The sequence below is a fragment of the Caretta caretta genome, chromosome 3, assembly GCF_965140235.1.
Source record: "Caretta caretta isolate rCarCar2 chromosome 3, rCarCar1.hap1, whole genome shotgun sequence".
Taxonomy (NCBI): domain Eukaryota; kingdom Metazoa; phylum Chordata; order Testudines; family Cheloniidae; genus Caretta; species Caretta caretta.
The window spans coordinates 52,396,688-52,412,286 of NC_134208.1; the positions used below are offsets into that span (position 1 = coordinate 52,396,688).

A 15,599-nucleotide genomic window follows, 5' to 3' on the forward strand; every position below is an offset into this window, starting at 1 on the left:
AGGGGGCTCCATCACACTCCGCTGCAGACACCATGATAAAGAAAATGAATCAATCACTGTACTGGACGTTAATTATCTAAGTGCCAGTGATTATGACCTGGTAACATAAAATATAGGCAAACGGAGGACAGTGCCAACCACTAATATATTTATTTGATGCTTCAAAAGGTCTAATTTTCCAAAGATAAAGAAAATTATCAGCAAAGTTGACTTGGAAGAAAAGCTTAGACAGAAAAATGTGCATAAAAAGTGGGCAGTGGAATTTTTAAATGCCCCAAAATACTATGATTTTACAATTTAAAAAAAGACAATTTTGGCTGAAAGCCCACCCTGGTTCAGTGGCAAAGTGAAGGGAACAATTAAAAATAAAAATGCAGTATATAACAAATGGGGGAGGGAAACAGATATTAATCAATGAAATTAGAAATTAAGTGTATTAAATTGATGAGGAGCAGAAGACACCAGGGGAAAGTCCTTAAGACAATAAGGACAGATTTCATAGCAAATCTTAGCAGTGGTATAGGCCTGTACTAGATGGAAATGGTAAAATTGTTAATAATGATGAAGACACAGAAGTTGTGAAGTCCAAAACCATAACTGGGCTCAAAAGAGAATTAGGTAAGTTCATGTAGGATAAGTCCATCAATGCCTATTAGCCAAGATGGTCAGGGATGCAACCCCATGATCTGGGTGTCCCTAGCCTGTGTGTGCTAGAAGCTGAGAGTGGACAACAGGAGATGGATCAACTGATGATTGCCTGTTATGTGCATACTCTGAAGCACTTGGCATTGCCCACTGTCGGAAGATAGGATAGTGGGCTAGATGGATCATTGGTCTGCCCAGTATGGCCATTCTTATTTCTTAAGTGTTCAATACATATTTCTCTTCTGTGTTTGGAAAGATGCAGAATGGTGTACTCATATCGTAATTGTATGTTCAACTACAGTAGAACCTGAGTTATGAACACCTCAGGAATGGAGGTTGTTCATAACTCTGAAATGTCCGTAACTATGAACAAAACGTTATGATGTTTATTTCAAAAGTTTACAACTGAACATTAACTTAATACAGTTTAGAAACTTTACTATACAAAACAAAAATGCTGCCTGTAATATCTTAATTTAAATAAAGCACAGAAACAGCTTCCTTACCTTGTCAAATCTTTAAAAAAAAAAAAAAAAACACTTTATTGTTTTAGTAGTTTACATTTAACACAGTACTGCGTTATATTTGCTATTTTTGTGTCTGGTGCTGCCTGATTGCATACTTCCAGTTCCAAATGAAATGTGTGGTTGACAGGTCAGTTCAAAACTGGTGTTTCATAACTATGAGGTTCTACTGTACTTTTCAGTCTATTTGTAACTCAGGATGATCTTAGAATATTTTTTTCTACAGAGACATTTTTAAATCAGCATAACTGGACAACTTGCACCAACTGTAAAAGAGCTGTTTTAGGAGACTTCTGGCCCAATGATGTTAATTTTTTAAAATAAATTTTAGAATATGTGGAAAATTCCAGAACACTGTTAGAGTAAAAATCTAGAACTTTCTGCAAATATAAGATCCAAGATAGTCAAATGGAATGGAGAGCTGTACAGGGCATAGATGGATGGAGCATAACACAAAAGAATCTCCAATTATACAGGGAAGAAAAACAATCCTTCTTGGAGTTTCTATACTAACAAGTATGGAAATAATGTTCTGCAAATGACAGACAACAGAATGGTCTGCTGTTTCTTGTAGCCAGGACATGAAATGTGACTAAGATTGGACAGTCTTCTCATATCAGCACTAGTGACACTGCTTCACAAAATACCTCACAGATTGTAGGTGACTTCTGGGAGCTTGGAAGGCTGCTGAAGGAGAAGAATGTCCAAGTGAGCTTCTCTGAGATAATTTCCATCCATGGAGTGAACGAAGAAAAACAACAGTAGATTCTGGAAGTGAAGTGTTAGCTAAGTAAATTGTGTAAGGTACAGAGGTATGGTACTTTGGAACATTGATCCATCCTCAATGGGAAGAGGGACCAGTACATTTTGAACTGCCTCCATTTCAGCAAAGGTGAGTTAATCTTCTAGGGGACAGGCTGGCTAAATTAGATAACGAACAACAAAAAGGGAGGGTGAAAAGAGGGAACAAATGTGGACACAATTAGCACAAAATGAACCAATGCACTGAGGGACATGAGAATAAATTACCTAATTGCCTATACACAATTTAGGAACCTGGGTAGTAAACAAGTAGAATTGAAATTGGTCATTCGTTAACAAATTCAACTTAGTTAGCATTACTGTAATCTGGTGAAAAGATTGGTAGGATTAGAATAATAAAATCAACAGAGAGAGAGAAAGACAGAAGGAATGAATATAAATCAGAATGGTAGAAAATTGATAGAGAGCAAAAGGACAAGGAGAAAAGTATGACCAGAATATTTAGGAGAAATAAAGAGTTTTAAGCTTATAAGATGGGAGAAAAACAATCCTAAGAATAGTTTTGGTCCATTACTAGATGGAAATGGTAGAACTGTTAATAACAATGCAGAAAAGGCAGAAGTGTTCAATACATATTTTTGTTCATTATTTGAGGAAAAAAGCCAGATGAGTGTGTAGTCATATTGCATGACAAAATGCAAAGTTGCAATAGTAACTCAGGAGGATTTTAAACTGCAGCTACAAAAGGTAGACACTTTCCAACCAGGAGGTCCAGATAACTTGTATCCAAGTGTTTTAAAAGATCTGTCCTAGGAGCTCTCTGGACTGTTCATGTTGATTTTCAAGAAGTCTTGAACACTGTGGAAGTTCCGGAGGACTTGGGGAAAGCCCGTGTTGTGGCAATATTTAAAAAGTGTAAATAGGATTACCCTGATAACTATAAGCCTGTCAGCCTGACATCAATCCTAGACAAAATAATGAAAGAGTTGATATGGGATTCAATTAAGAAAGAATAAAGGGAGGATAATTGCCAATCAACATGGGTTTATGGAAAACAGATCTTGTCTGTCTTGATTTTTATGACATTACAAATTTGGTTGATAAAGGAAAGAACATTGTTGTAATATATTTAGATTTGTCTACAGTCTTTGATTTTGTAACTCAATATTTTGATTAAAAATTAGAATGCTATAAAAGTAAAATAGCACACATTAAATGGATTAAAAGCTGGCTAACTTATTAGCCTCAAAATGTGATTGTAAACGGGGAATCATCATTGAGCTTGTGTGTTTCCAGTGGGGTCCCAAAGGGATAGGTTCTTGACCCTATGACCATTAACATTTTTATCAGTGATAGGAAGAAAACAAAATCATCACTGATAAAGTTTGCAGATGACACAAAAATGGGAAGTGGTAAATAGTGAAGAGAACATTTCACTGACACCACGTGATATGGATTGGTTGGTAAGCTAGGTACAAATAGTATGAGTTTTAATATGGCCAATGCAAGTTCATACATCTAGGGGGGGAAATACAGGCCTTAATTCCAGGATGGTAACATGATACTGGGAAGCAGTGACTCTGAAAAAGAATTGGGGGTCATGCTAGATAATAATTTGAACATGGACTCTCAGTACAATGCTCTGGCCCAAAGAACTAATGCAATCCTTGGATGTATAAATGGGAATACTGGGTAGGAGTAGAGCAGTTATATTGCCTCTCTATTTGGCATTGGTAGGACTGCAACTGGAATTCTGTGTCCGGTTATGATACTCACAATTCAAGCAGAGTGTGGAGAAATTGGAAAGGTTCAGAAAAGAGTCAGAAGAGTGATTAAAGGACTGCTAATCATGTCTTATAATGGTTCTCAAGGAACTCACTCTATTTAGCTTATCCAAGAGAAGATTAGGTGTGAACCCATCACAGCCTATAAGTACCTACATGGGGAACAGAAATTTGATAATAGAGGGCTCTTCAGTCTAACAGATATGGTATAACAAGGTCCAATGACTGGAAATTGAAGCAAGACAAATGTAAGCTAGAAATGGGGTGCAAATGGAATCGCTAACTATTGGAACAATTTACCAAAGGTTGTGGTGGATGGTTTTAAATGAAGATTGGATTATTCTTCCCTAAAAGATATGCTCTGGTTCAAGCAGCAATTAATTCATGGAAGTCCTATAGCCTGTGTTATGCAGGAGGTCAGACTAAGTGATTACAATGGTCCTTTCTGGCCTTGTACTCTATGAATCTAATCTGTGTCAAGTGACTGTTACATAGAAAATACATAAAAATTCTGCACCACTATCAAAAAGGTAGTTGACACACTCATAGTCCATTAAGTCACCTGAAATAATTCACTAACCTTTTCCCAATAGACTCACAGCCAAAATCCAGAGCTTTTGTCTGTTCTTCAAAGTGGACATATCTTTAATAAGCATTTAAAAATTGTACATGCATTTAAAAAGCATTAAAAATATTTTAAATGCATTTAAAAATCATTTTCAGGTTTCATTGCATTAGACTGCTAACTTGACACAATGAAACATCAGGAGGTCAGACTGGTTGATCAGAATGGTCCCTCTGGCCCTGAATTGGATGAACTGGAAACTCTGGTATAATGCAGCGTTAGTGACCTAACAAGCGGAAATGACTGAGGTTAAAAAATCACCACTGCCTCCTTATGTTTAAACCACTGCTTTCCAGTCAGAGGGTGTCTAATCAATACATAAAAAAATGTAGTGGGAGTTGGGGGGGGGGGGGGGGAGAGATGCTCCACCAGTTAATCATACTGCATAGATATGGTATATTTAGAATGGCAGATTGTATTCAAGTATATTATATTTGAACTTGTGAAAACTGACCTACAGCAGCAAGCCAAGCATAATAAGGAAAATTACATTGAAACATATCAATGTTGTGCATGTACAAGATAATACAAATTGGGTAATTTTTTTGTGTGTGTCATTAGGCTGCAGCAAATAAGTTGATTTGATATTGTCAACTCTTCTCAGAGTTATCAATAGCTTCTTTACATTTCTTCACCGCCAAGAAACCTGGTATGATATCTACCTGACGTGCTCTGTATGTCCCTAGTTTGTCATAAGAAATTTGAAAAAACATCATTTCAATAAATACACGAGAAGAAAACAAAATCATTCCACATTTCTGTAATACAGCCGGAAGGTTGCCATGCTTACAGATTTTGAAATACAGAATTCTCCAAAGATTCTGGTGTGAATACTAGTTATATTTTCATAAGATTTATACAAAAACTTCACTCATTAATATGCAATCTAGGATTCAAGCTACCTGTTCTGAAAGAAAATTTCTAAAAATAGAAGAAAGTGCCGACATAATAATTGTGCAGTGTATTGCACGAGTACTTGCACAATTTCCTTCTATTTATATACAAAGCAAATCTGAATCCTAAATAGTGTATGTATCTAACTACAAAAAATGAGTTATATTTCTCTGCTGAATATTAGTCTAGATTTTAAACCCACATACCACCTGACTACTTACCTGGCAAGCAGCTACAGTAAAATTCACCAATCAAATCATTGCAATGGGCTCCATTTTTGCAGGGCTCGAAGGCACATTCATCAATGTCCATTGAACAGTTTTTGTCTGACAGAAAAGAAAACGAAACATTAAAACTATAAATCATGTTGGGTTGGGGAAAGCAGAAAAGCTACTTCATAGTCCAAGTGACAACTACATAATTTAACTTTTCCAGGTTGGGCACATTGTATTTTACTTCTGCTTGACAGCTTTAAAGCGAGGGATTTTCATAGATCATAGCTGATAGTTAAACAAATTAAATATTTTAAAGGTGTGATGTATACAAGAAGAGTGAACTGTATTTGTAAATACATTGTGTGTGTATTATAGGGTCACATTTCCAGTAGTATGGTTACAGTTAGCATTATATGGCACATCCATTAAAAAGCCATTTTAAGAGATTTATTATCTCACCACCAGCAAACTTGCTTCTAAGACTAGCAAGAAATCTGCTGCTCAGATCACGACCATCAAATATAAATGTATCTATCTTTCTTTCTAGTTTTCCCCTTTTCTGGAGGCTTAAAGGAATTACAATGGAGCCTAATTGTCAGATCTCAAAAAGTACTTGTCAGTGGGGAATCTCCATTGAATGGGATGTTTTTAGTGGTGTTGTGCTGGAATTTGGTACTAGACACAATAGTAATTCAACATTTTCATCAATGATCTGGAGATAAATATACAGTCACTGCTGGAAAACATTACGGATGATACAAAGTTTGGTGGAGTGCTAAATAATGAGAACAGGGAAGTCCTACAGAGTGATCTAGGTAACCTAGGCTCATTCCAACAAAACATGATTTAATACAGCCAAATGCAAAGTTTTATATCTAGGAACAAGGAATGCAAGCCATACCTACAGAATGGGGGCTGGAAAGCAGTGACTTTGAAAAGAATGTAGGTGTCATAGTGCACAAGCAACTGAGCATGAGCTCCTAGTGCGATGCTGTGTCAAAAAGGGTTGATGTGATCCTCAGATGTATAAACGGGGAATAGCAAGTAGGAGATGGAAAGTAAATTTTACCTCTGTGTAAGGCATTGGTGAGACTGACAGCGGAATATTATGTACAGTCCTAGCGTCCACATTTTTAAAATGATGTTGAAAAATTGGAAAGGGTGCAGACAAGGGGCACAAAAATGATTTGAGGGTTGGAGAAAATGCCCTACAGTGAGCAGATTCAAGAGCTCAATCTGTTTAGTTTATCAAAATGAATATTTAGAGGTTACTTGATCACAGTCCATAAAAATACCTTCATGGAGAGAAAGTACCAGGTACTAAGAGGGCTCTTTCATCTAGTGGAGAAAGTCATAGGACCCACCAATGGGTGAAAGGTGAAGCCAGAAACATTCAAATTAGAAATTATGTACAGATATGTAGCAGTGAGGGTGATTAGCCATTGGAACAAACTAATGGGATCAATACAGGGGTAACTGGGTAAAATATAATGGCATGTGAAATACAGGAGGGCAGATTAGATGATCTAATGGTCCCTTCTCACCTTAAACTCTAAGCCTCTGGGCTCCCACACCCCTTGCAGCATAGCTCAATAGGGTGGTATGCTGTCTTCGGCATCCTACCTGTGCTTGCAACAACCTCTTCCATGAGGCTGTATAAGGTACAGGTGGAAGTTAATGATGAAGTGAGGAGCATATTTATTGAACTGAAAATATTTTCTGAATTCCAGACCAATGCTAATTCAAGGGTGTTAACAGGTCTTTTGTAAGGAAGGTCATAAGATAGGAAGTTTGACTTCCTACCCTACTTCCAAATTCCAGTATGGAGTACTGAACTGTGCACTGTTGAAAATAATGTTAGAGGATTTTATCCATTTAGATTATCAAAACTCTCATTGCACTTGGATACCACAGTCAGCAGAGTTGTAAAAAAGAAGAATGGGAGAGCGAAAAGGAATTGGTTTAGTCAGATTGGAAAACGGCAGGAGGGAGAATTTAAAAGGAGGGTGGGAAATGAGTGTAGGGAGCAAGAAATAAATAATTCGGGTAAATGCCAGTTGTTAAATGGTTAGCTGAAGGTTTAAATCTTGCATGCCATACAATATGCACCATGAGTTCTTACAGCTTTCCAAAGAGGATGGTGTTATGCCCTGAGAACATCTCTCCTGGCATGGAGTGACCAAAGAAGAGACTGCCCCTAGGGAACTCATTTCAATTTTTAAATACAGAGCCTAGTACATACTGGGAAGTATCAAGTAGAACAATAGTCTCTGGCACAATCTGGCTATTTTGCATTACTCAGGCAATGCAGAATGAGCATATTCTGGTCATAAATGCCCAGTGGATAATTTCCCTTGCAGAAGGGAATTGTCTGTTGGGAGGTGCACCTGGTAAGGGAAGCTCCTGTCCAGGTGCCCCTCCCAGCCTTAATATAAGGTACATGTTGGAAGGAGGGGAGACATATGTTGTGGGGAGTAGGATGGATTAGGTTTCCCTGACACCAGGACAGCTCTCATGCCAATCATAATGGAAATTTGAGCCCTTGCAGGTTAGTTGATGCTAGAAAGATACTTACACAAACCTATCCAATAAAGCTCATATAGTAGTTACTTCACTGTTGAAATTCATCATTATTATGTATTTTTCATATTACAATAGCACTGAGAAGCCCCAAAAGAGGTGAGGGCAGCAGTGGACTAGGGCCTGTAAACACACTAAGTTATTCAGTGCACGGACCGTCTCTTGCAATATAAATAAGACAAAGAGTGAAGAAAGGAAACATGTTATTTTACAGATAGGGCATGGAGGTACAGGGAAGAAGGGCTTGTCTACATGGTCACTTAGTTCATGGTCAACCAGGATGTGAATGTGCAGAGCACTAGCTTGCCATGCCCTAACTGTGTGGAGCCTGCTACCCACACTATGGAACTTTTAGTGAATGGTAACTGGTTCCCACACAGCCAGTTCATGCACATCAGGCAAGTGCATTGTAATTTGACACTCTTGTAACTGTAGAATCATAGAATATCAGGGTTGGAAGGGACCCCAGAAGGTCATCTAGTCCAACCCCCTGCTCGAAGCAGGACCAATTCCCAGTTAAATCATCCCAGCCAGGGCTTTGTCAAGCCTGACCTTAAAAACCTCTAAGGAAGGAGATTCTACCACCTCCCTAGGTAACGCATTCCAGTGTTTCACCACCCTCTTAGTGAAAAAGTTTTTCCTAATATCCAATCTAAACCTCCCCCACTGCAACTTGAGACCATTACTCCTCGTTCTGTCATCTGCTACCATTGAGAACAGTCTAGAGCCATCCTCTTTGGAACCCCCTTTCAGGTAGTTGAAAGCAGCTATCAAATCACCCCTCATTCTTCTCTTCTGCAGGCTAAACAATCCCAGCTCCCTCAGCCTCTCCTCATAACTCATGTGTTCCAGACCCCTAATCATTTTTGTTGCCCTTCGCTGGACTCTCTTCAATTTATCCACATCCTTCTTGAAGTGTGGGGCCCAAAACTGGACACAGTACTCCAGATGAGGCCTCACCAATGTCGAATAGAGGGGAACGATCACGTCCCTCGATCTGCTCGCTATGCCCCTACTTATACATCCCAAAATGCCATTGGCCTTCTTGGCAACAAGGGCACGCTGCTGACTCATATCCAGCTTCTCGTCCACTGTCACCCCTAGGTCCTTTTCCGCAGAACTGCTGCCTAGCCATTCGGTCCCTAGTCTGTAGCTGTGCATTGGGTTCTTCCGTCCTAAGTGCAGGACCCTGCACTTATCCTTATTGAACCTCATCAGATTTCCTTTGGCCCAATCCTCCAATTTGTCTAGGTCCTTCTGTATCCTATCCCTCCCCTCCAGCGTATCTACCACTCCTCCCAGTTTAGTATCATCCGCAAATTTGCTGAGAGTGCAATCCACACCATCCTCCAGTTCATTTATGAAGATATTGAACAAAACCGGCCCCAGGACCGACCCTTGGGGCACTCCACTTGATACCGGCTGCCAACTAGACATGGAGCCATTGATCACTACCCGTTGAGCCCGACAATCTAGCCAGCTTTCTACCCACCTTATAGTGCATTCATCCAGCCCATACTTCCTTAACTTGCTGACAAGAGTACTGTGGGAGACCGTGTCAAAAGCTTTGCTAAAGTCAAGAAACAACAGTCACTAACTGTAGGCAACCCCGTGGCTTGCCAAGGTCACAAAGGAAAGATGCAGAAATTGAACCCAGATCTCCTAACTTCCTCTTCTATGCCTTAACCACAGATCAACTTTCTTTCAAATGTTTCTATATCATTGCTTCAATTTCATAAAAATCTCTCAGCAACCTGCAACAAAATAAGTAGATTTTTCAATCCAAAAACAAGTCTCTTAATTGCTAAGGGACAGTGTTCCAATTTACCTAAAAAAAAAACAACCCAACAACCTCCAAGTAAACAAAAAACCTTACAGTCGTCCCCAGAAAGATATTAACTCAAATTCTAAATACATCATACGATTAAAACACCACAATTGACAAAACTAGAGTTATTTATTCTGTTCTAAATTAAAGAGGACAAACAGATATGAAAAAATCATCATCACATTTTCAGTACAGCAACTGCAAAATGACAGAACAATTCCCTTTTAAGCATATTTTATTCTTGGTTGAAGCATAAACATGCTTTTCCCCAGATGATTCCAACTGTTACACTTTACCTTCTAATTAAACAAATCATGCTTAATATGTGCAAATGAAATAGTCAGAATCATACTATCAGATTTCCTGAAAACAAGGCACTTTGGTTAATTTCCAACTGATTGGGAAAGTAGTATTGTTGAACCATAATTGATTTTCTTATTTTATGCAATTCAATGGGTTGTTTTGTGTAGTACTTAACTACAAATTAAAGAATAATTTCAGAATACAATGAAATATGAGGAAGATTTTTTTATAACCCAGTGGACATTCACTCAATGTCCTTACTTGATTTTTTCTTTGGTGAACGTGATATACAGATCACACATTAGCTATGGTGATAAAGATTTCTCCAGTAGTCCTGAAAAAGTATTGTGACTACAGAAGCCACTTACCACTAATTATGGTTTTCAAGAGCATTGCCTGCATATTCCCACTGATGGGAAATGGACCCTCATTCCACAAAGCTTGTGGAACTTTCTAGAAAATTGTCAGCACAGAAAAGCTACACCATCCCCAAAGCCAGCCAGTTGCACTTGCACTGGAGTAATCCTGAAAATAGACAGAGTATCCTGGTACTTGGAGCAAGACAAAAGTGCAGGTCCCCATAAGCAGAAGCCTTCTGCTTCCTCTCTTTAGAGAGCTTTGAAGCCTAATGGGGCCAAGATGAGAGGACAAGTCTTACTCGGCCTTTAAGGATGTCTGGAAAAACCAGGCTTCTCCCTTTGGCTTCACGGGTGAAGGCCCAGCACATAGAAGAACAATCTCTGACATTTCCCTCCTTGAGGCCCAAAAAACAACTATGTGCATCTGACTCTGGAAAGATGTATGGGCACAAATACATTACTTAAAATCCAGTCTTTTTCTGTTAATCTTTGGGGTCTGGATTGGACATGATCAGCCTAGACTTAAAACTGTGCAATGATGTTGAAATACCTTAAAACTCACTGTAGTAGGGTGGTCACCCCACTCTGGCCCTGGAAGGGCTAAAAGCAGCTCTGGAGAGGGCTGCAGCTGGATAAAAGCGATTAAGAACAGCTGGGGAAGCTGACTGAGTAGCTGACCACAGGTGTGGCTAGCTTAATTAGGGCTCAGCTGGCCCTGATAAGAGGGCTGTGACCCAGAAGCTGAGGGAGTCTCCTCTAGCCCTGGAGTGGGAAGGGCTAGCTGCCTGGGAGCAAGGTATGCAGAGCCGAGCCGCTCCGCTCCGCTCCACTCCAGCCTGGTAAACCTGCAGGCATTGTTAAAGGCCTACAAAGGTACTGGGGCTGCAGAAGGGCAGCCCAGAGATAGGCAAAGGCAGCAGGTCCTAACTTCTTGCCAATGATGAGTGGCCTTACAAACTGTAGTCTGCCCCAGTGAGCAGGGGCTAAGTGATGACTGGCAGTAGCCACTGAGGCAAGGTGGGTTTAGAGGGGAGACCCAGAGTGGGGGCACTGCTGGGGCAGAACCCTGAGGGAAAGGGGCACCGGGGTCCGGGAGGGACATGGGGCCTGCAGCAGGAAAGACATTGGCCTGTAGAGGGTGCTCCATATGCTGGAGAGCTAATTCCCAGGATGAGCAGCAGGAGGTGCTGCACCAGTGAGTCATTGCCTCACTACAGTCACCTAAACTACCTAAAACCACAATAATTATTAACAAGCTACCCGAAAATTTTGGGGAACCCCCCCCACACTAAAACAAACAAGAAAAGCTCTTTGGATACCAGGGGAAGACTCATGTACTTGTAGTTAGCCACAAAAGGGAAAAAGCGGAGGTAGTTGAGTACTGGATGGCTCTTTATAACCTTGGCCCCAGGTGTTCAGTCCTGCAAGGCTCAGTCACTCAGTCACAATGGGCACTGCTTTTCTAGAAGGTTCCTCAAGCTCAATGGCATGAGGAGGGCAGTCTCATCCCCAAAGTGAAAATAAGCAGAGGCCACCACAAAGAAGAATATAAGAAAAGTCAGAAAGTTTATTAAGACAAATATAGTATTAAATATAAAACCTCCACTTTGCATGGAGATAAGAACCCTGATATTTAAATCAACATAAGCTACTGAGGGTATGTTTTTGAGAGTACTGTCTCATAAGAGATTTACATGAGAGACTCACAAAGAATAAAATAAAGATTGTGAGATGCATGCATTTGGTAAGACAAAGGAATATATGCAGACCACAATATAAATGAGGAGGCTAAATTAAGCACCTTAATTACAACAAAATTCAGTGAAGTGCTACAGTGATCTGACGAAATCATAATAATTGCTTTTAACTGTGATGGTGCTGGTGGCTATAAAGGCTGGGGGAAATTAATAATGAATTCACTGAACATCAAATATTAGTGCTATTTGGATGCCAGTTAATTTAGGTCACCCATCCCTATAATTACCACTGACAGCAGTGACACTGATATTGTCATTAGCAGCTTGGAGCATATAACAAAAGCTCTCTAGCTTTCCTGGTTCACCACTGAACTTAAAGAGCAGAAGGGTTTTCCTTGGTCTCTGCATCCCTAGACTCAACAGTGGAAGAGAGGCTCTAGCCCCAACCCACACTCTTCTTGAATCTAGCAGGGGTTCTCAAATTGAGATGTGACCCCTCAGAGGATAGCAAGATTATTAAATGAGGGGTCATGAGCTGTCAGGGTCTACCCCCAAACCCCAGTTCACCTACCAGCATTTATAATAGTGTTAAATATAAAATGTATGTTTTAAAATTTATAAGGAGGGCGGTCACACTCAGAGGCTTGCTGTGTGAAAGGGGTCACCAATACAAAAGTTTGAGAACCACTGATCTAGAGGGTATATGTGAGGAAAACTGACATATTCAGGGTGACAATAGGCTTGTCTCATCCATCTTACCAGAGGCTCACTTTCTCCCTACTTACATTTGGCTGTTTTCTGGTTGTGGTGATATAGAGATCTGATAGCCTTTGACCCCCCCTCCCCCCCCCCCCAATAACTTTTGGAACAGAAAACTGGATTTTCTCAAGATGTTTAGGCATATTGAACTATTCCTCACATTTTGCTTGTTTAGGGAAGGGTAGCTGATAAGGCTCAGTACCTATGTACTGAGGAGAGGGAGGGACAGGTGCATTGCTTCTTCCATTGGAACGTTTGGGTGATGCACAGAAAGAAAGTCAGAGTTTAATAGATTTGGTGTGCCGTTATTTCTATGCACCATTCACTTCTATATAAATTAACAGCACAGGGCTCATTTCTACTCATTTCTACCCTGAGACATACACATGCATTTTCAAAAATGCTTTTAAATGGTAAAGGCCTGTAAAGTTCAAATATAGATAATGAACAGCTCACATAGTAACTGTGGTTCTTTAAGATGTTCTCCATGTATGGATCCCACTCCTAGTATGTATGTGCCCCAAGCACAGGACATCTGCATCTTTTAACCAGCAGTTCCTCATGTTACACCCTCCTGAGGGCATGAAGGGAGGACCACCCAACTGCAGCTCAGTTCCTTCATCACCCAGAGTCCTTATCAGAGAGCTGTGGGAAAGAAGATGGCTGGTGGGGTCCACATGTACAGAGTATCTTGAAGAATTATAGTACTGTAAGGTAAGTAACTTCTTTCTAGTCCAAGTATCTGTACATGGAGATCCTGCTCTTGGTGATTAGCCAGCAGTTAACTCCTTAAGGTGGGGGGAGTTAGGAGCTTATCTAAACAATTATTTCAGTTATGTCTGACTAAACTGAGTGTCAGATCAGAAAGCTCATGCAAGGGAGTAGTGGCTGGTGAATGTATGAATGGAGCTCTGCACAGCTGCTCTACAATTTTCAGCTAAGGCATGCAACCAAGGCCATCTGAGTTCTGGTAGAATGAGATTTAATATAGGACAGAAAAGTAATCTTGTTGATATTATAGGAGGTTCTAAGACAGTCTGAGATCCTGCACCCCAACCCCCCCCCCATGCCCCAGCCCTGAACTACCTCCTGTACCCCAAACCCCTCATCCCTGGCCCCACTCCAGAGCACACACCCCCAACCCCCTGCTTCAGCCTGGAGAAAGTGAATGAGGGTGGGGGAGAGCAAGTGATGGAGGAAGGGGGTATGGAGGGGGACTAGGACTGCAGAGAAGGGGAAGGGCAGGAGTGGGGCCTCAGGGGTACAAATTGATAAATAAAAGTAGCAGTAAGTCACCAGGACCAGATGTATTCACCCAACCAGTGGTGAATTAGCCCCAGAAAAAAATCTGCTGTTGGGCAGGCAGATGAATCCCCCAACCATGCTGCCCAGAAGCAGTGCCGGGTGGCAGCAGGGGAAGCCCATCCCCCAACCCAATTCCTGTTAGGGGAAGCCCCCAACCCAGTGTCCCCTGACCCCATCCCCAGCAGAAGCCATGGGACAGCAGGGGAATCCCCAGCCCAGCACCCTCAACTCCACTCTTTGGCAGAGGCAATGGGGCAGCAGGGGAAGCCCCAGCACCCTGACCCCACTCTTTGGCAGAAGCACTAGTTGGGCGGGATGGGAGAAGCCCCAGTTCCCCAACCTTAGTTCCCTGCAGAAGTGCCAGGAGAAGCCTCCGGACTCCCACGGTGGCTCTGGGACTGGAAGCACTCTCTCTACCTGCTGCAGCCTCAGGCCTGGGGGCGCTCTCACTCCCTGCTGTGGCCCAGTGCAATGGTGGGTTGACAGCTTCTCCAGTCTTGAGGCTGCAATGTGTGTGGGGGAAAGGATCAAACAGGCTGATGGGCAGCACTGGGGGGGTGGGAATGGGTGGGACCGGGTGAGACCCTAGGTGGAACAGGGGCGTGGCCTGAGGATGAGGCAGAACAGGGTAGGGCTATGGGCAGGGCCATAGGTGGAAGGGGTGGAGAGGGGCCCCCCAATTGCTCTGGCCCAGGTCCCCAGGAAACCTTAATCTGCCTCTGCACCCAAGAGTTCTGAAGGAACTCAAATATGAAATTCAAGAACTACTAATTGTGGTATGTAACCTATTGCTTAAATCAGCCTCTGTCTGATGACTAGAGGATAGCTAATATAACACCATTTTAAAAAAAAAAAAGGCTCCAGAGGTGGTAATGGCAATTACAGGCCAGTAAGCCTAGCTTCACTACCAGACAAATTTGTTGAAATGATAGTAAAGAGCAGAATTATCAGACACATAGATGAACACAATATGTTGGGGAAGAACCAATGCGGCTTTTGTAAAGGGAAATTATGCCTCACCAATCTCAAAGAATTCTTTGAGTGTGTCAACAAGCATGTGAACAAGGGTGATCCATGGGTTATAGTGTACCTGGACTTTCATTAAGCCTTTAACAAGGTCCCTCACCAAAGGCTCTTAAGCTGTTTTAGACACAACAAATCCTGAATCTTTGCAGGGGGTTACATGAGATGACTCTTGTGGTCCCTTCTAACCCTATGATTCTAAGCAAAGCAGACAGTCATGGGATAAGAGGGAAGGTCCTCATGGATCAGTAACTGGTTAAAAGATAGGAAACAAAGGGAAGAAATAAATGGTCAGC

At 41.3% G+C, this 15,599-nt stretch overlaps 1 protein-coding gene across 1 annotated transcript in view; it reads right to left on the reverse strand.

The window, feature by feature from the left end:
* Nucleotides 1-15,599, reverse strand: part of EYS (eyes shut homolog) — a 1,269,973-nt gene that overhangs the window by 1,071,545 nt on the left and 182,829 nt on the right. Inside the window, exon 4 of the mRNA XM_075126509.1 lies at nt 5,456-5,560. Within this exon, the coding sequence (XP_074982610.1) occupies nt 5,456-5,560 (105 nt within the window). The remainder of the gene's footprint in view (nt 1-5,455; nt 5,561-15,599) is intronic.